At 41.1% G+C, this 20198-nt stretch overlaps 1 protein-coding gene across 2 annotated transcripts in view; it reads right to left on the bottom strand.

The window, feature by feature from the left end:
- Positions 1-20198, bottom strand: part of EGFL6 (EGF like domain multiple 6) — a 137433-nt gene that overhangs the window by 24332 nt on the left and 92903 nt on the right. The window contains exons 8-9 of one of the 2 annotated variants that reach the window (XM_073614861.1): positions 14710-15054; positions 1935-2021 (exon numbers count right to left, since the gene is read on the bottom strand). In XM_073614861.1, coding sequence (XP_073470962.1) covers positions 1935-2021; positions 14710-15054 — 432 coding nt within the window. The remainder of the gene's footprint in view (positions 1-1934; positions 2022-14709; positions 15055-20198) is intronic. The other variant, XM_073614862.1, reaches the window with a different exon arrangement.

The following is a 20198-nucleotide window of genomic DNA, read 5'->3' as shown; positions in this document are numbered from 1 at the left end:
GGCGATCCAACTACAGGTGATGTTTCAACATGCACCTATAGGAAACCTTTCTCTGGTATGGTAACACCACACTTTTTGCAACCAGTTGTCATCCATCCCACACCATAAATGCCATCCCTTATGGGGAGTTTATTTGAGCTAAACGTAACTGTTCAACAAACTCAACCTCTGAACTAGAATGTAAGGTCATTCATCAGCGCTTATTGGACCGAGGTTATAACAAATCTGTTATACACCAAGGACTAGAAAGGGGTTTGATGATGGACAGAGAGGAATTATTGTCAGATAAGCCTAAAACTGAGAGAGAGCATAAAAATAATAACAAACCTCATCAACCTCACAACTCTAGAAATAGAAAAACGAGTAAACCCATTACATTTGCAATGACATTTTCCCAAGAATATTATCAAATAGTCAGAATAATAAAAAAGAATCTGCCAATATTACATACAGATAAAGATTTGAATAAAATTCTGCAAGCAGGTTGCCTTTTTTCTAGCTGACGTGCACCCACACTGGGGACTGCACTATCACCTAGTCTATTTTCATCCAAACAATTCCAACCACCTGGCTCTCCTATCCTGGCAGTTACCCTTGTAATATAAAAACCTGTAGGTACCGTAACTTGTGTGATCTGGGTAAAACATTTGTTGCCACAGCTACAGGTGAAGAGTTTACTATACAGCAATACATCAACTGTGGCACGAACTATGTCATTTATCTGATCACCTGTATTTCATGCAGCCTCCAATATGTAGGCTGTACCACACGTCCTTTGAGAGCCCGTAAAGGGGAACACTACTGTGACACAAATAACCCAAATGCTAGAAATATTTCAAATGCAACGCGTCACTTTAGGAAATGTCACCAGGGTGATCTCTCCTCTTTCTGCTTTAGAGGAATAGAACGGTTGGTTCACTCGCCCAGGGGAGGTGACAGGGAGAGAAGGCTACTGGGGAGAGAAGCATGGTGGATTTTTAGATTAAAAACTAGATTGCCTCAGGGGTTAAACCTGAGGTGGGATCTGGATTTGCACTTACATTAAGCATGTCTCTCCCCAGAGCCTCCTCTCTCTTTCTCTCTTTTCCTCCTCTGGTGTCTTTTTTCACATACCTGGATTATTATTTTTATTTTTTACTTTTTTATCTAATGTTTTTTGTATTTCATGGTGTGTTTTAATCATGTATATGTGCATGAGTGCATGCACGAGTGTGTGAACACATGTACTTATTATCACTATAAGGTGTGTGACAAATAGTAGCATACAATATGCAGTATAGCTGATTCCCCTTTTTTGGATAATTGCCTGTAGTCAATTAAGACAATTAATGGGTGGAGCCAGTGATCCTTGGAGCTACTATTTATGTCAAAGTTTCATGTCTGTAATGTGGTTATGACTAAGGCCTTATTGGCTGAAACGCGTCAACTGTTCTCATTTGCGTTTGGTCACTGTGGCTTGTCAATAAACATTACACTTTTTAAGAGCAATGAGTGCGGATCATCTTTTCCTCAGCTTCTGTCTCCCTCACAGCGTGACAAACGCCTCCGTTCAGCGCTTGAGATACAGACAGACAGACCAGCCCAAGTGTACCCACATTGATGAGCCGTGTACTACCTATATCTTGTGAGTAGCCCATTGTGGGGGCTTTATTAAACTGCATATAATCTACTACACTTAGTGGCACTTTTTTCTTTTCTCCTTGTCTGTTATACTACAGAGTGAGCTACTCTCTGGAATCCAAGCTGACACAAGTATATGGACTTTACCTAGATTATTTTGGACTTCTATTTGTGTGCTTGCCTTTGGGCCTATAACCTATTCTCTACATATATACTAATGTATAGCTAGTATAGGGAGCATTCAGCAAGCTATTTGTGGTGCTAAATTTTTACTACCATCCTGTGCAAAATGTGCATTTAAATCATTAATTTACCTTCTGATTTTTGTGACAGAACCTTTACGTCTACTGCTTCTGGGCTATAAGCAGACTCTTCTCTCACCTTCTCTTTAACCTGTAGAGCTAAGTACAACAAAGGTCAAATGTATTTTACACAATGCATACATGAATATAAACAGAGATATTAAATAAATAAGTAATAATTAAAGTGAAGGGCCACCCTGAAAAAAAAATTACACCAAAAATCCTAAAAAAAATAAAAAAAAAAGATTTGAAAAAAAAAAATGTAAACTTACCTAAACCCTTGTTGCTAGGCAGTCTTCCTAATCTGCCTCTTCCTTTTCCACGGCGTCTTCTGCTCCTCGGTGAGCAGCCCCATTGTCTTCTGGGAACTGTGTATGTTCCCAGAACACCACGGGGCCATTCACAGAGCGCCGCGCCGCTCGCGCGTGCTCAGTAGGAAACTGGCAGTGAAGCCGCAAGGCTCCACTGCCTGTTTCCCTTACCTAGGATGGCGGTGCCGGGACCCGAGAGCCGAGGGACGGGTCGGCCTCGGGCGGCCGACATCGCGGGTACCCAGGAAAGGTAAGTACTTATTTAAAGTGTTTGTAGCTGCTGACTTTTATTTTATTTTTTTTTTACGCCCAGAATCCCGCTTTAAGGAAAGAAATAAATATTCCACAGGCATGGAAGACTAGAGGGGTATTTCCCCTACTAAGACCCTAGTGGCAATAACACAAAAATGGATCCATTGCATCATATGGTCTGTATATACAGTATCTCATAAAAGTGAGTACACCCCTCACATTTTTGTAAATATTGTGTTATATCTTTTCATGTGACAACGCTGAAGAAATGACACTTTGCTACAATGTAAAGTAATGAGTGTACGGCTTGTATAACAATGTAAATTTGCTGTCCCCTCAAAATAACTCAACACACAGCCATTAATGTCTAAACCTCTTGCAACAAAAGTGAGTACACCCCTGAGTAAAAATGTCCAAATTGGGCCCAATTAGCCATTTTCCCTCCCCGGTGTCATGTGACTCATTAGTGTTACAAGGTCTCAGGTTTGAATGGGGAGCAGGTGTGTTAAATTTGGTGTTATCGCTCTCACTCTCTCATGGTCACTGGAAGTTCAACATGGCACCTCATGGCAAAGAACTCTCTGAGGATCTGAAAAAAAATTGTTGCTCTACAATAAGATGGCCTAGGTTATAAGACGATTGGCAAGACCCTGAAACTGAGCTGCAGCATGGTGGCCAAAACCATACAGCAGTTTAACAGGACAGGTTCCACTAAGAACAGGCCTCGCCATGGTCGACCAAAGAAGTTGAGTGCACATGCTCAGCTTCATATCCAGAGGTTGTCTTTGGGAAATAGACGTATGAGTGCTGCCAGCATTGCTGCATAGGTTGAAGGGGTGTGGGGTCAGCCTGTCAGTGCTCAGACCATATGCCGCACACTGCATCAAATTGGTCTGCATGGCTGTCGTCCCAGAAGAAAGCCTCTTCTAAAGATGATGCACAAGAAAGCCCGCAAACAGTTTGCTGAAGACAAGCAGACTAAGGACATGGATTACTGGAACCATGTCCTTTGGTCTGATGAGACCAAGATAAACTTATTTGGTTCAGATGGTGTCAAGTGTGTGTGACAGCAACCAGGTGAGGAGTACAAAGACAAGTGTGTCTTGCCTACAGTCAAGCATGGTGGTGGGAGTGTCATGGTCTGGGGCTGCATGAGTGCTGCCGGCACTGGGGAGCTACAGTTCATTGAGGGAACCATGAATGCCAACATGTACTGTGACATACTGAAGCCATGCATTATCCCCTCCCTTTGGAGACTGGGCTGCAGGGCAGTATTCCAACATGATAACAACCCCAAACACACCTCCACCACTACCTTGCTAAAGGAGCTGAGGGTAAAGGTGATGGACTGGCCAAGCATGTCTCCAGATCTAAACCCTATTGAGCATCTGTGGGACATCCTCAAATAGAAGGTGGAGGACTGCAAGGTCTCTAACATCCACTAGCTCCAGGATATCGTCATGGAGGAGTGGAAGAGGACTCCAGTTGCATCCAAGCTGGACCTATGTAACTATGCAATTAAATCCGCACCTGGAGTTCAGCTTTAGAGCATTACAGAAGGCCAATTGGCAGTAGTAGTTTTCCATAAGTAAGATAACATTGTTTGTGCTTTCTTTTAAGCTAACAGGAAAAGGACAGTGCATTTCTGATAGGATCAACTGGTATTTTTTTATACTTGCTGAAAATGTTCTTAGCCTGAAAAAAGCTAAAAAAACAAATGCAGCCAGCACATCTTAGGACTGCTAAGCTACACTATAATTTTGTGTGTTACGTTTAGTTATGTATTAAGCAAACCTTATGTAGTTAAAGCATGGATCTCAAGATCCAAGACTTTCATATATAACAGCCTTTATACAGTAATTTATAGTATATTGTGCAGTGGTTTAGGTAAAACTGTTTTTCATATTTTTCGGAAATAGCCTAGTATAGCACTGTTTAAACTGGAAGTCAAGTGCCTGTCTTTGGAAAAAACACACACACATTTGTTTAGAAATGCTAACACGCAGACCAAACAGAGCTTACAACGACTACAGCAATATGCATGTTAAGACTAGGGGTACAGGGAAATTTTCCAGTGACTTGGTTTATATTTACAACCACTGATTTTTATGTCTTCTTAGATGGTCTGATTGTAGCTAACCAATCATACACAGACAGTGAACTAAATCCTAGAGTTCACTATATGTCTTTCTACTTACTTCAGTCTTATACGGGGAACACACAAAAAAGCATTTAGTATTCTGAATATCTGCACAATCCATCAGCAGAAACTTCCTGGGATTTTAAGGAACATAGGAATAATGCCACGAATAATGGTATAATAGGATAACATGTTGCAGTTGGGGCCCTACACACCTGCTATTTAAGCATTTTTAAGGAACTTTGTAGTGCAAGAAATATGGAGAATGCCATTACTGAGATCCTTTTGCAAAATGTTTGGTGTTTAGCTTTTTTTCTCTCAGTATGTCAGTACTCCTGATCTGCATACTTGTTCCAGGTCACTGATTCATAAAGTGTTGAAGCCTAAGGGTCATTATGACCACTAAGCGACTTGCATGTTCTTATAGTGTAGCACCCTTGTCCTAAAACAGGGCTACAGGTAAATTTAGCGTGCTGGGTGGTAGCTAGCCTGTTTATGGATCAAATGGGCTTCATCCTAATCCTGTTTCAGTTGTGGCTTCTCCCTTTTGTCAGTAGGTGGCACTGTGGCCTTTGGCATTAGTATGATGAGCTACAGTGAATTCAGGTTATGACTAAACATACCTTTCTCAGCCAATCAGACTGGCTGCTATGAATGCTGGGAATAGGTATTTATTTGAAGAGAGTCAGGTGATCTAGGTCTTCTCCGCCCAGAGTGAGGTCTGGGTGGGCATGTGGAACAGCTCCTGGCTGCTAGGCCTGAAGCCTGAGGCCTACCCAGGAATTCTACTGGCTGCTAGATCTGTTTGAGGCCTATCCAGGTGTTCAAGATTCTACAGAGTAGAGCCTGCTCAATACATGGAAACAATGCTGAGAGGGATGGAGTTCTAGAGAAGTACCAGAGGTGACTCTTCTTGGACAGGGGCCCCATTGAGGTGGCTGGGAGAGCTTCAAGAGAGAACTCATCCAAAATAAATCTGTAGGATGCAATGCGTAAAGTTCAGTTACTATAGGAGACAGCCTGTTCTACAAAGTACAGATGTGCTGGTTCAGCTTGAAGGCTCTTTTCCTGTACTGCTGTCTGTCTTATCTCACCTTTTTGTCTAAGGAGTCTGTCTGTCTGCTGATCGTTACTATTGGGTGTCCTGTGCCCCAGCCCCTCTCTCCCACATTTTCCTGTTTGTGAGAAATAAACTTCTCTTTGTTCAAGCAAAAAAGTGACTGGCGCCCAATTTTCTATCTTGTACATCACCAACTATGCCTAGTAACCTGCACCCTGAGGAGGAATGTCAGCCCTCTCTGCCTCTGGGGGCCACCACCAGGCCCCGGAAATGTGGGGTAGGCGCTATGTAAGAAATTACATCTTAAATATGTCTCTTACTACTGATTTTTCATCATTACACCAGACCCAATTTTCTTTAAAATTCTATTTGATAACACATATTAAGACGTGCATATTTTATGGGCAGACATGTGAATGGCCCATGAATAGCTCAACTGAACATTTGTATATCAGCTAACTACATACCCGGTGCATCAAAACAAAAGTCCTAGGCCTCATTCACATGGGTGCTGAGAATTATAAACCGAGAATGGGCCATGTCTTTATTTGGCTTGAGCTGCCAAGTGCTGCATGCAGGCAGCCCATATAAGTCAATGGCAGCCCGTGTAAGTCTTGACAGACATGCGGGTGCAGCTGAGCAGACTTGGACGCCTACAGTGTGTATTCAGGGGTGTTAACCTGCAACCCGCACACCTGTTAAATTAGGATGTGCTATGTCCATGCAGCTGCTACATCCCAATACACTTACATGGACTGCCTGCGTGCAGCACCTGCCGACTCAAGCTGCATAAACACACAGTCCATTCATGCGCTATAGGCCTCAGTGCTCATGTGAATGAGGCCTTACAGTTTATTTTCTTTAGAAATCATTCACAGCCTGAGTAGAAAAGCCTGTCTCCTGCCAGAATGCTGTAGAAAAGGACTTTTGCTTTTTGTGTGGAAGCAGTGGTTGCTCTGCAATGGCTCCTGCTGAGTCAGAACTACAGCTCTGTAATCAGTAAAGCTCATTTTCCCTACTGATTGGAAGACTCTAGCTGCTTTCTAAAAAAATTAAGGTCTCTTTCACACCATGTCAGTTGATTTGCATAGATCAATACAAGCTCAACACAAGGGCACATTGACAAAATTAGTTTTTTTTTAATGTGCCTTGTTCACACTATAACATTGAGCTGAGGTGGCTTACAGTGTGGGAACAGGGTTTTATTATATTTATTATTTATCACTCCTGAACCCTGCATTTTGTGTGTAGGGGTCGTAGCGTGAAAGATGGATGGGACTTGGTTCATACACCTACTATCTGATAAACAAAAAGCCCTAAGCAGGCCTATATTCTCTCTTTTATTGGGGAGAATTCATTTCACTTCCTGTCCCATAGCCAAAACATGAAGTAAAAGATGGAACAGACATCAATAAAAACCCAGTTGAGTGCTGGTGTTTTTATCAAATGGTTGTTGATGGTGTTCACTGTGGGCCATGAACTCCCAACTAAAGAAAGAAACATAGGGGTCTGGTGCTGAATGGATTTATAACAAAGACAATACAAATTTACATGTATTCCAATCCTTCTCCACTTTATCTAAAACAAAAAAAAAAGTTTGCCTTTGGTTATAATTTATATAATTTGTACATAAACTTTCTGTGACTGTGTAAGAGGGAATGTAGATAAAGGAAAGTCGAGCTTATTAATTTTATATGGAAAGGTCAGCATTCATTTGCTTATTGTCACCGCATTTTTCAAAAAGTGCCCATTTTGGGTTGCCAAGCTATTAGTAACGGGAGCAGATTGCTGTTATGCTAACAGCTATGGTTGTGAAAATTTTTTAATCTGAATATGTTTTGGCATCTGTGAACCAGGAACTATATAGGCAGAACACTTCTGCGCATATGGCAGCCATTAACTTAATGGAAATTTTTTTTTTTTTTTTGCATGCCACAGAATTCCAAAACTCTTACATTTCATGTTTTTAATGAACATATAAGCCATAAATAAGGACTGTTTCCAATGCTGAAAAGTCAGTCAGAAATGTATCCTTTCATAATGTATTCCACAGCAGGGAGATCAATGGCTTAGCTAAATGCATGCCATTTACATTGTACTATAGAAAGATAAACCACTGCTATAATCTGATTCGTGAATTGCAGTGTTAAGTTTATTGCTTTCATGACCAAAATGGTAATGAAATAAAAAGAAACATATGGATTTTTCATTTGCCTCCCAAGTAAATAAGAATAAGGCCTCATACACATTGTATGCTCGTGATGCTTTTCTCTCCTACAGAAATTTAGCAGCAGCAAAAACACAGTAAAAAGCCACATTTTGAATGGGCGTTAATGTGCATTAATGCGAGTTCCCATGTCTGATGTTAATACCTTCAATCAGCCAGAATTCTGGTGGGAATGTGGCTAGCGTTAACCTGCGTTAAGGAGCTTTTGAGGGTTTTTTTATGCTCAAAAGCTCCTCTCTTGAACGCACAAGTGATTTTTTCTCTCTGCCTCTAAACTCCCATGCCACTAAACTCCTTAAAATGCCTATAGTGTGCATGAACGCATAGGGGGTTATTTACGAAAGGCAAATCCACTTTGCACTACAAGTGCACTGCAAGCGCACTTGGAAGTGCAGTCGCTGTAAATCCGAGGGGTAGATCGAAAATGAGGGGAAGCTTTGCTGATTTTATCATCCAATCATGTACAAGCTAAAATGCTGATTTTTATTTTCCTTGCATGTCCCCCTCAAATTTACAGCCACTGCGCTTCCAAGTACAGTGTCCAAACTGTCTGCTGCAATATCACAGTCCCTCTATAAGTTGCTGATCGTCGCCATTACTAGTAAAATAAATAAAAAAACTAAATGAAAATAAAAATATCCCATAGTTTGTAGATGCTATAACGAACAAATCAATATATGCTTATTGGGATTTTTTTATACCAAAAATATGTAGCAGTATACATATGGGCCTAAATTTATGAACAAATGAGATTTTTTACATTTTTTTTAATGGATATGTTTTGTAGCAAAAAATATTGTTTTTTTTTTTCAAAATTGTCCGTCTTTTTTTGTTTATAGCGCAAAAAAAAAGCAGAGGTGATCAAATACCACCAAAAAAAGCTCTAATTGTGGGAAAAAATGACATACATTTTATTTCGGTGCAGCGTCATGCGACCGTCCAATTGTCAGTTAAAGTAACGCAGTGCCGTTTCGCACAAAATGGCCAGGTCATGAAGGTGGGGTAAATCTTCCTGAGGTCAAGTGGTTAAAGCACAACTCTGGACAAAAAATAGTTTTCCCATGCAATAGGGATGTGCCCACACTTCACAGGACAACTGCTCACTTTTTGTCTAGGGGATTGGAGAACGGAGATATACTTACCTGATCCTCTGATCCTCCCTGCACAATACCAGTCCCTGTGGCTCCTTCCCCCCCATGGTCTAGCAGTCTTGTAGGTTGGACTGTTCCTGTCATCATCATGCCCATAGACCTGCTCTGGATGTGAGGACGTCAGGAACAGTCCACAGCTGGATTGTGGGGGAGCATGTTTGTTTATACCAGAGGAGAAGATGTGTGTTGTACCAGGTTGCTTACAATCCTAAAGCACACATTTGTGTAGACACTGGTAGTGATTTATTTAGTTTAATTTTTTTCTGATGGCAGAAATAGGTCAAGTGAGGTCTTCAAATTCTAACATAAACATAAGCGGTGTATATAGAGATCTGGCTTAGGAAACACTTGCAGATAAATATTTGAACATTTGGCTGTTCTTTACCTTACATGCAGACACTTTGTAAATATTCTATTCTTTTGTTTTATTTTTTTATGGTTAAGCTCACCCTGTTTGAACATAATACATGGATATGTTAGGGCTGCCCAGTGAGTATTTGAAACTCAAAAGGAAATAGAACACCCGCCTGGTTGTTATTGCTGTCTGTATGCCTGTGAGAGATTCACCCTCTTTATTTGTCCTGTTTACTGTTAGCAATAAAAGGGAAGCAAAACCATAATAAATTAGGGTCATTTAAACGTATGAAATATGAAACTTTTAAAGGGTAACTCCACTTTCATGGGAAATAAAAAAGCAAATAAAAAGCAAAATGTATCATACAGTATACAATTGCTACTCAAGTCATATTGTAATTGAATATTATTAAAAATGAGCCTCTCCTCTCACTCCAGTGTGAAAGCCCGAGTGCTTTCACACCGAAGCAGTGTGTGCTGGCAGGACACCAAAAAAAGTCCAGCAAGCCGCATCTTTGCAGCGCTGTAGGAGCGGTGTATACACACGCCTGCCCATTGAAACCGCCGAACCGCCAGCTGCAGTGGCGCTTTGCGGGCGTTTTTAACCCTTTTTTGGATGCTAGCGGGGGTTAAAAAGGCCTGCTAGTGACTGAAAACCTCTGCAAAAACTACAGTAAACGTTGGTAAACGACACCCCCAATGCCCCAGTGTGAAAGTAGCCTAAAATGTAGGAATCTGCAACAAAGTTTATTAAAATTTTGCAATGTACATAGATCACCCAGAGGGGAATGTTTTTTTTCAACAAAAGTGGAGTTACCCTTTAAATCCCACAGGGATTAGAAAGTTCAGGCTAAGATGGGATAAATCTATTCTATAGGTAAAGTAGAAAACCCCTTAAAACCCAAATTTAGCCAAAACATTTACTTGTAGTGCTGGATAATGTGGAAAATTAATAGAATCCAGGTTTCCACATCTCTTTTTGTCTCCGATGGGGATATTTTCCTTCCATTCTTGTCAGATGACACTAGAACCTACTGGGTACGCAAACAGCAATAGAAGCCTCACAGAAATTCTACCCACTTCCCACTCCACTTAACAAAACAAGCAAAAAATGTTAGAGATTTTACATTTTGGCTGGAACTGGGATTTATTATTCACCAGGGGATATATAGGGATGGTCTTGCTTACATTAATGGTTGTAGGCGAACATGGAATAGTTCCATCATTTGCAGCATCCATATTGCGCATTCTAGATTACCAGTATAACTCAGAACCAATCAGTGCTTAGTGACACCTGGTAGAATTCTAGTGATAACAAAGCACGCTGCAGCATGCTGCTATTATCTACCTAACACAGAGCTTCTGTCTGGGTCATGATCTCTGGAATGGAAAATACATGCAGTTTACCTTTGAAAAGTAGATTAAGCATTTATGGTATTATCCTTATCATTTAATTATTGCAAATTCTAATATTGTTAAGTTCAATTCATTTTTTAAAAAAATCTTTGAGATTACAAAAGCTACAATATCTAACCTGTTGCAGTAATAGGGCATCATGGGCTTCCTTTTTCATTGAATCTAATAAATCTAAACTCAGTTAAATGTCGTGCTCAAAATTCCTTTTGTCTGTAGCCCACAGCAATTTGCATTCCATACCAAATAATTTCATGTACTGGAGGCTTAGATCTAAGACTGTACATAGCAAAACTTTCTCAGCATTCAGATACATTATTTGGCACCATAATGATATAGACATGTGCAATTGGTTTTTGTCCAAATGTAGATTCAAACAAATTTTTGGTTATTCGGAGATTTGGATGTATCCGAATCTCTGAATGAAATAGTAACAAATTTAATTGAAATTCGTTTGATTTTGCTTTGTTTCCTAACAAATTCCAAATTTTTGGAAACTATTAGAATCCGGATCGGTCGAAAAATGATCGACCAACTCAAATTGTGTGTGAAGAAGAGCTGGTTGTTAAGAAGTGGGATGGGAAGCCGGCCGCCGCGTCCTTAACAACCAATGACTCATCAGCTGTCAGTGGACTTACCCACTGAGAGCTGAAATGTAAACAAAAGAATGCCGGCAATAGAAAATTTTGAAAAAAAAAAACAGTGTGCCCCCCCCCAATCCATATCAGGCCCTTCAGGTCTGGTGTGGATTTTAAGGGGAACCCCATGCCAAAATGTAAAGAAAAAAAACAGCGTGAGGTCCACCTAATATCAGGGGTACATGGAGGGTCGGGATCTGGGGGCCCCCTTCCAGATTCAGATAAGCCCATCGCCTGCAGACCCTCACAACCACCTGGGTGGTGGGGAAGAGGCCCTTGTCCCCATCAACATGAGGACAAAGTGCTTTGGGGGCGGGCAGAGCCCCTCTGCCCCAAAGCACCCCTCATGTTGAAGACATGTGGCTTGGTATGGATTTTGGAAGGGCTCCCACACTGTTTTTTAAAAAATTTTGGCATGGGGTTCTACTTAAAAATCCATACCAGGCCCCCCCAATATCCATACTAGACCTTTATCCCAGTATGCAGCCCAGCAGGTCAGAAAAGGGGGGACAAGCAAGCACTCTCCTCCTGAACCATACCAGTCCACATGCCCTCAACATGGGAGGGTGGGTGCTTTGGGGCAGGGGAGGCTCTGCGCTCCCCACCCCAAAATACCTTGTCCCTATGTTGATGGGGACAAGGGTCTCTTCCGACAACCCTGGGATATGGTTGATGGGATCTGCGGGTGGGGGGCTTATCGGAATCTGGAAGCCCTCTTTAACAAGGGGGCCCCTAGATCCCTCCCCCCCTTGTGAATTGTTATCTGGTACATAGTACCCCTACCCGTTCATCAAAAAAATGTCAAAAAATAATAAAAACACAGAGGCAGTTTTTGACAGATCCTTTATTGTAGATCAATCGCAAATCAAGCCGCCAACCCGAAGAAAAAAAAATGAAAAAAAATTGCTCTTTCGCTGGCACGGAGGTGCTATGCCTACTGCAGGCTTCTACGTTTGACAGTTCTTTTATAGAGAATGGGCGGGGCCACCTGTCTACTTTACCTGGTGGCACCGCCCCCTTCTGACATCACGGACTGGTGCATGCTGGGTCCGTGACGTCAGAAGGGGAAAAGTTCTTCAATGTTCACAACAGAGGCATAGACATCTCAGCTATTTTCTATAGAGAGCAGAATCTTGGCAGGCTGCCATTCCTCTTATGTAAACACACAAAAGGTGTTTCTAAGCTGTTTAACATGTGAGAGGGTAAAACATATCTTAAAGCTTAACTCCATGTTTCATTTAACTTTAAATAGTTTGTTTGGACCAAGCTGGTCCAAATTAACTATTTCCTTCACTAATAAATGCGCCTGCTATCAGCATTGCATGAACTGTATGTACTATACAGAGCTGTATTTTCATAGTGGTACGACCAGCTTGGTCCAAAGCAATCTATTTTAGATTTTACTAAAACATGGAGTTAAGCTTTATTGTCTGTACCCAGTTTTTCAACTTTGGAAAATATTAGTAAAACTATACGTATCATTACAACTACGTAGTGTATCTGGGTGAATTATACCTTTTTTTTCAAAATAAATTTGGACTTAATTTGGTGGAAAATCGTAATAGATATCTCCCAATTTTGTTTATTGGCAAAAGAAAACCCATAATAGTAAAAAATATATATATATATATTTTAATTTAGCTGTATATTATTTGCTATTACCATGACCTACCACCAAAAAAAAAAAAAAAAAAAAATGATTCCACTCCTGGCATTTCTGGCAATATCACATATGTGTACAATATTTATTGTTTGTACCTGTATTAGGGCCAAGAAACAATAGTGAACCTTTGGGATGAATTAGAGCGGAGACTGCGAGCCAGATCTTCTCATCCAACATCAGTGCCTGGTCTCACAAATGCACTTCTGGAAGACTGGTCAAACATTCCCATAGACACACTACTAAACCTTATGGACAGCCTTCCTAGGAGAGTTGAAGCTGTTATAGCTGCAAAGGGTGGTCCAACTCAATATTGAACCCTATGGACCAAGACTGGGATGCCATTAAAGTTCATGTGTTTGTAAAGGCAGGCATCCCAATACTATATTTTAATATATAGTTTTCTTTATTTATTTACAAGATTCAGTTGAATTTAAAACGTTGTTTGAAAATGCAAATATACTGTATGTTTAAAACCGACAACTTTGAACTATTGCATATTAATTTTTTATCTTCATTATTTGCAGTCAGTAGATGGAGAGCACTGTATGGGCTCTGTGCTATCTAAAGAGTCTTTTCTTTAGAGCTACTGTGGTACTAATAGACCTGTCTATCACTGGGAACAGTTACACATAGCTACTAACAAAGTAAGCAACCACTGCTGAGCTTGGTTATTAGATAGCTCAGCGTTCTTTACAAACTGAGTATTTTAGAGGCAGCTTGTAAAGGTTTATTTGTTTATATGAATAATTAAAAATTGTGTAAAATTTATAAAAGAAATTGCATTTGACCACAAATAATTATTGTTTCTCTTTAAGGTCTTAACTGTGTACTTTGACTGGGGTTTGATATGGGTCAGGCTGTGATTATTCTTAATGTATTGCATAATGGATGAAAGTAATTAGAGATAATTCTTCTTCATGATGACTACAATGGTATATATCGGTAAGCAACTTGTTTACTCCCGTGGTAAGGGTTAGTAGTATATAACCCCTCCCGTGTTTCCTCACCAGATCCTCAGGCATTGGTAAAATGGAAAAACCCAGTATCCATCTATGGTGAACTAATATTTTCAGATGGAGAAGGCCCATTTTCCTAGGATCTGCTCCATTAAATGCTGAAAAGCATGGAAAAGTATCTAAACATTCACATGCCTCCAGCCATGAAGTTAGCAGACTGTGGGGGAGATTTACTAAAATTAGAGCAATCAGAATCTGGTGCAGCTGTACACGGTAGCCAATCAGCTTCTAACTTCAGTTTGTTCAATTAAGCTTTGACAAACCTGGAAGCTGATTGGTTTCCATGCAGAGCTGCACCATATTTTGCATGTTCCAGTATTAGTAAATCTCCCCCCTGTATGACTGTGGTGCTATGCAGGTATCTAAGAAGAGTTGCATGTCCTTTTCTTTTTAATGTTTAGATAAACTGTTTAGAAATTTGAGTTAAAAAGAAATATTAGATACTGGTGTATTTGAATCCATCTGATAGGACAGTAGGAGTGGGCTGGGTGACAGAACTGAGTTTTCCATTTTTGATTATTCACTCATCTCTTTCATCAAATACAGTTAAAATAGAACTCACCAAACACATCCCCTCTCAGTGTTTTCTTTTTTCCAATTGTATTTTCATAGTCATCATCATCATCATCTCCATGATCCTTTTCTTCATCTTCATTTTCCTCCTGGTCTTCCTCCTCTTCCTCATATTCTTCCTCTGCTTTATTTGGGTCTCCTATGTAGACTCCATCCACATAGTCAAATGGCTGCAAGTGTGTTTTTGGAGATGGTGTCACGACCAATTCAGGTATTAGATTCTTTATGTCTTCATTTCTTTTTAGGCTGTTCTTATGTGCCAACAGTTTCTTTATTGTGTCTTTTGCACTTCCAACTATTTTAGGTCCTTCTTTCACAGATTTATCTGGAACAGCTATAACGGAACCAAAGAGATGTTTATTTGCAGATTAAGTCCCATATATATTTCAAGTCTGCAATGTATGAATGCTTTTGTATACATAAATACTTATATAGATGGACACAAATTACATACAAATGTTTGACTTGTGTTAAGCAATACAAGCTGCATATGCCAAAGCAAAACCACACCTGAATTCTCAATTCAGCCATCCACACAATGAAAGCTTGCAACCTACAAGGATTGACATGTTCTACACTGCAACCTTTGAGAAATAATTCCTTCTTAATTACAGTTCATTACCATGCACTGAGCACAACTGAGAGATATGCAAAAAATGAATAGTATATTATTATATAGTGTTATCGTTTAGCCTGTACTAGGGTATGACAATTTTAGATCCCCAAACACAAGATGGGACGTTAAGATCAATATTCAAATGTAAAACAACTAACTGGATGAAAAAAGTGTTTTTGCTATTTTTTGGAGTAGATACAAGTAGGAATCTGTAGGAAATGTTACTAATACAGCTCAACATGTTTCATATCTTGGGGTTAAGCAAACCTTAGGTTTCACACAGGGAGAGAAATGTATTGCGACACCACAGACTTTGCACCTCAGGAACAACAGGAGATGAATAATACTTTATTGTATACAGGGCCGGGACAAAGATTGGGCAGGAGGGGCGGCTGCCCTGGGCACAATGGTTTATTGCAGGGATGTGGGTGCCCTGACCCCAACCCTAAGGGAAGGGGGGACGCAGTTTGACATCCTTGCCCTTGTCCCAGCACTGATGTATACCATCTTCATTGCCTCTTGAATCAATTGGGTGAAATTTTCCTTTTAAATGTTCACTGCAGTGGGGGCTTGGCATCAGATGTAATCAGATGTGCTTAGCATAGGTAGCTTAGTACAAACTGACAGCCGTGCAAACCAAAGAACGGTTGCAATAATATCTGAACATTATTTATATACTATAGTTATATTATTATAAGCATTCAAGATTTCATTCAATATTTATCATGGTGTCACATGAAAACAAACACTATGCCGAATCAGGCTCTTTGATCATTTTTATTTTGTTAAGGGAAACATAGGTTACACATTCTTGACGTGACTCCTGTATGTTGATACGTAAGCTAAATCAAACATACCACACATTAACTTTGCTGGAGCGCAAGAATGTGCAGCCACTGCCAAATCACTGACAGCGATCTGCAGTCCAAACATCTGTTATGTATTTAGATGGTAGGAAAACTGATATAGTGTTGTATTGTGTGTATTATTTGTTTTTTATTTTTATTTTTTTATTATTACTGTGTGCATGAAAAAACATGCATTACCCAGATTAGAAGGTAGAGTTATTCTGTTAAAAACATGAAGATGGTACCTATGAATTAAACTTATAAATATACAGAATATTTGTGTTTGCCCATTAAACATGGGATGTTTTACCAATAGAAAATAATGCCTAGTTGTGCTATATTTCTTACTTGTTTACATAACACTTCAGTTTAGATTATTGCTAATGTACAATAACAATGCCACACATGTCTACTGTATATGGAGTCAAACATTCACATTTACTTAAATATTTATTCATCTGAACAGTTTGACAAATGCTCCCAGGCCTCTAATTCCTAAAAGTGTGATACAATATATGGATCAAAGGCAGACCCAAGCCATGAATTAAAAGCCGTATAGAGTCAACCAAGTACAAACCACTCTATTCCATGGAGATATAAATGTATCCCTTTATTAAGGACTAGATTTTTACTGCTTTCAGGCATAAATAACTGCAGTGAGGCATAGTCATTTTTTAGCAGGGAGCCAGGGATCAGCATAATTCAGGACAAGCCAGGAAATCAGGAAACCGGAGAATCAGCATAGTGGAAAACCAAGCAGGATCAGGAACCAGAAGGGATGTCAGCCAAGCAAGTCTTTCATGGGTATACAGGAGAGAGTGTCTGATATGTTGACCAGGCGAAGGCAGAGAGGATCTTGACTGAACAGATTAAGTAGCCAGCAGGATATTGTCACCAAGTGAGTCACTGTGGAAAGATTAGAGCTAGCAATTAACCGACAGCTGAGTGGCCTGCTCTGAGAAGGAAGGGCTGAGCCCAGCCCTAACAGTACCCCCTCCTCAACGACCCCTGCCCCTTGGAGGACCACCAGGTTTGAGGGAAAAACATTTATGGAAAGCACGGAGGAGGACAGGGGCATGTACGTTCAGGGATGAGACCCAAGAGCGTTCCTCCGGATCGTACCCTTTCCAATGAAACCTACGGAAGTCAACAATGGACTGTACTTCAAACTCCTCATGCTTCTCAACCTGCACTGGGCGAGGATGTGGCACTGAGGTGGTGAAGCGGTTGCACACCAAAGGTTCTAAAAAGAGGTATGAAATAAATTTGAGATACGCATATTCAAAGCAAGGTCTAAAGCATAAGCCACTCGGTTAATCCTGCGGAGAATACGGAAAGGCCCAATAAACTGAGGTGCCAACTTCAGTGAGGGAACATGGAGTTGGAGGTTGCAAGTTGACAGCCAGACCCTTTCCCCAACCTGGTAGGAAGGCGCAGGCAGGCGTCTGCGATCAGCATGGAGTCTGTACCTATCATTGGCATGTCACAAGGACTCCTGGACTTGTACCCAAGTGGAACGAAGACCACGGAGATGCTTCTCTAACGCAGGAATGCTCTGAGGAGCAAATGAGTCTGGCAACATGAATGGTGGGAAACAATAGTTCACCATAAACGGGGACAATCGGGAAGCAAAATTCATGGCACTATTGTGAGCAAACTCCGCCCAAGGTAAGAGGTCTGACCAGTTGTTATGATCTTCAGAAATATAGCAACGTAGAAACTGCTCCAAGGACTGGTTGGCTCGTTCTGCGGCCCCATTAGACTGCGGGTGATACGCAGAGGAGAAAGCAAGCTGAATTTCCAATTGTGCACAAAAGGCTCGCCAGAAACGGGACACAAACTGACTACTGCTCTCCGAGACGATCACTTTGGGTAGCCCATGTAAGCGAAAGATCTCCCATGCAAAAATGGAAGCCAGTTACTTAGAGGTGGGCAACTTCTTAAGTGGAATGCAATGAGATATTTTCGAGAACAGATCAACCACCATAAGCATAACTGTGTTGCCCTGAGAGCTGGGTAACTCCACAACAAAATCCATTGACAGGTAGGTCCAAGGCCTCTCTCCATTGGGTATGGGTTGTAGGAGGCCCACTGGAAGATGTCGTGGTGTCTTATTCTGAGCACACACAAAACAAGCAGCTACGAAGGCGGCTACACCAGCATGTAGTCTAGGCCACCAGAATTGTTGAGAAATTACCCAAAAGAGTTGATTCTTCTCTGGGTGACCAGAAACTTTGGGAGAATGGTAAGTCTGGAGCACGGCGGTACGGAGACTCTCTGGGACAAAGCAGCAGTCACAAGGTTTCTCAGAAGGAGCATGAATCTGACAGCAAGAATCTTGTCACCCAAAGGAGAAGTGAGACTGGTGCGAACCGTAGCCAAAATACGATCAGGAGGAATCACTGGAACAGGAACCGAATCCAACTTGGAAGTGAAGGAAAATTGTCACAACAAAGCATCAGCCCTTACATTCTTAGTACTGGGTAAGAATGAGTCTATGTAATTGAAGCTTGACAAGAAAAGAGCCAATCGTGTCCTTCTGGGAGAGAGGCGTTTAGCTTCAGACAAGAATGTGAGATTCTTATGGTCCGTAAAAATGCAAAGCAGCACAGTGGTACCTTCGAGCAGATGCCTCCATTCCTTAAGGGCTAAAATGATCGCTAACAACTCTCTGTCCCCAATCTCATAATTGCATTCGGCGGGTGGCAATTTCTTGGAAAAGTAGCCACACGGATGCATAGTGCTCTCAGAAGTAGGACGTTGAGACAGAAGGGCGCCAACTCCAGTCTCAGAAGCATCACCCTTAAGGATAAAGGGTAACGTAGGATCAGGATGTGCCAACACAGGAGCAGAAACAAAGGCAGCCTTGAGGCTCTCAAAGGCCTTAACGGAGTCCGGAGACCAACTCTGTAGGTTACCATCCTTTCTGGTCATATCAGTCAGGGGTTTGACCAGGGATGAGAAGTTACGAATAAACTTCCGACAATAATTGGCAGAGCCAAGAAAAACGTTGCAGGGGACGTATACCTATGGGTCGGGGTCACTGTAGGTTTATAGAAAGTTTCTCTGGGTCCATCAAAAAACCAGCAGTGGAAATTACATAACCCAGGAATTTAACCTGTTCGCGATAGAACTCGTACTTCTCCAGTTTACAATAGAGATTGTTTTCTTTCAGCTTCTGAAGCACACCACATCTGTGTGGTGGCTCTCTAGGGACTTGGAAAATATAAGGATATCGTCAAAATACACCACATTACATAGCTGCAACAAATCTCGGAGGGCATCGTTGATAAATTCCTGGAAAACTGCCGGGGCATTGCAAAGGCCAAATGGCATTACGAGGTGTACTCATAATGGCCTGTTCTGGTATTAATTAAATTTATTGATCTAGGGATGGAGGCACATATTATCATATGTACGCCTCATTTAAAGTCCCATCCTTCCCCCTTCTCCACTTTCTTAGGCTATTCTGGTATTAAACGTAGATTTCCATTCATTGCCCTCCTTGATCCTCACAAGATTGTATGCCCTTCTCAAATCAAGCTTCGTGAAAACCATTGCTCCCTTGAGGCGGTCAAATAACTCCATAATCAACAGAATTGGATAAGCATTCTTGATCGTGAAATGATTGAGACCCCTATAATCAATACAAGGTCTCAGTTCACCACTCTTCTTCTTCACAAAGAAGAAACCAGCACCAGCAGGAGATGAGGATTTGCAGATAAATCCTTGAGAAAGTGCGTCTGCAACATACTCCTCTTTGGCCTTATCCTCCTAGACTGACAAAGGGTAAACCCAGCCCCAAGGGGGTATGGCACCAGGTTGAAGGTCAATTGCGCAATCATACAACTGGTGTGGAGGCAAACTACAGGCTTTAACTTTGTCAAAAACATCGCTAAAAACGCGGCACTCCTCTGGCAAGGAAGAGGGTGAAGAGGTGTACAGGACCTTAGCCACCTTCTGAAAACATGTCTTGCTGCATTGCGGCGACCAGTAAAGAACCTCAGCAGGAAG

Source organism: Aquarana catesbeiana, linkage group LG02 (assembly GCF_042186555.1).
Source record: "Aquarana catesbeiana isolate 2022-GZ linkage group LG02, ASM4218655v1, whole genome shotgun sequence".
Taxonomy (NCBI): Eukaryota; Metazoa; Chordata; class Amphibia; order Anura; family Ranidae; genus Aquarana; species Aquarana catesbeiana.
This window is presented reverse-complemented; position numbering and strand designations above follow the sequence as displayed.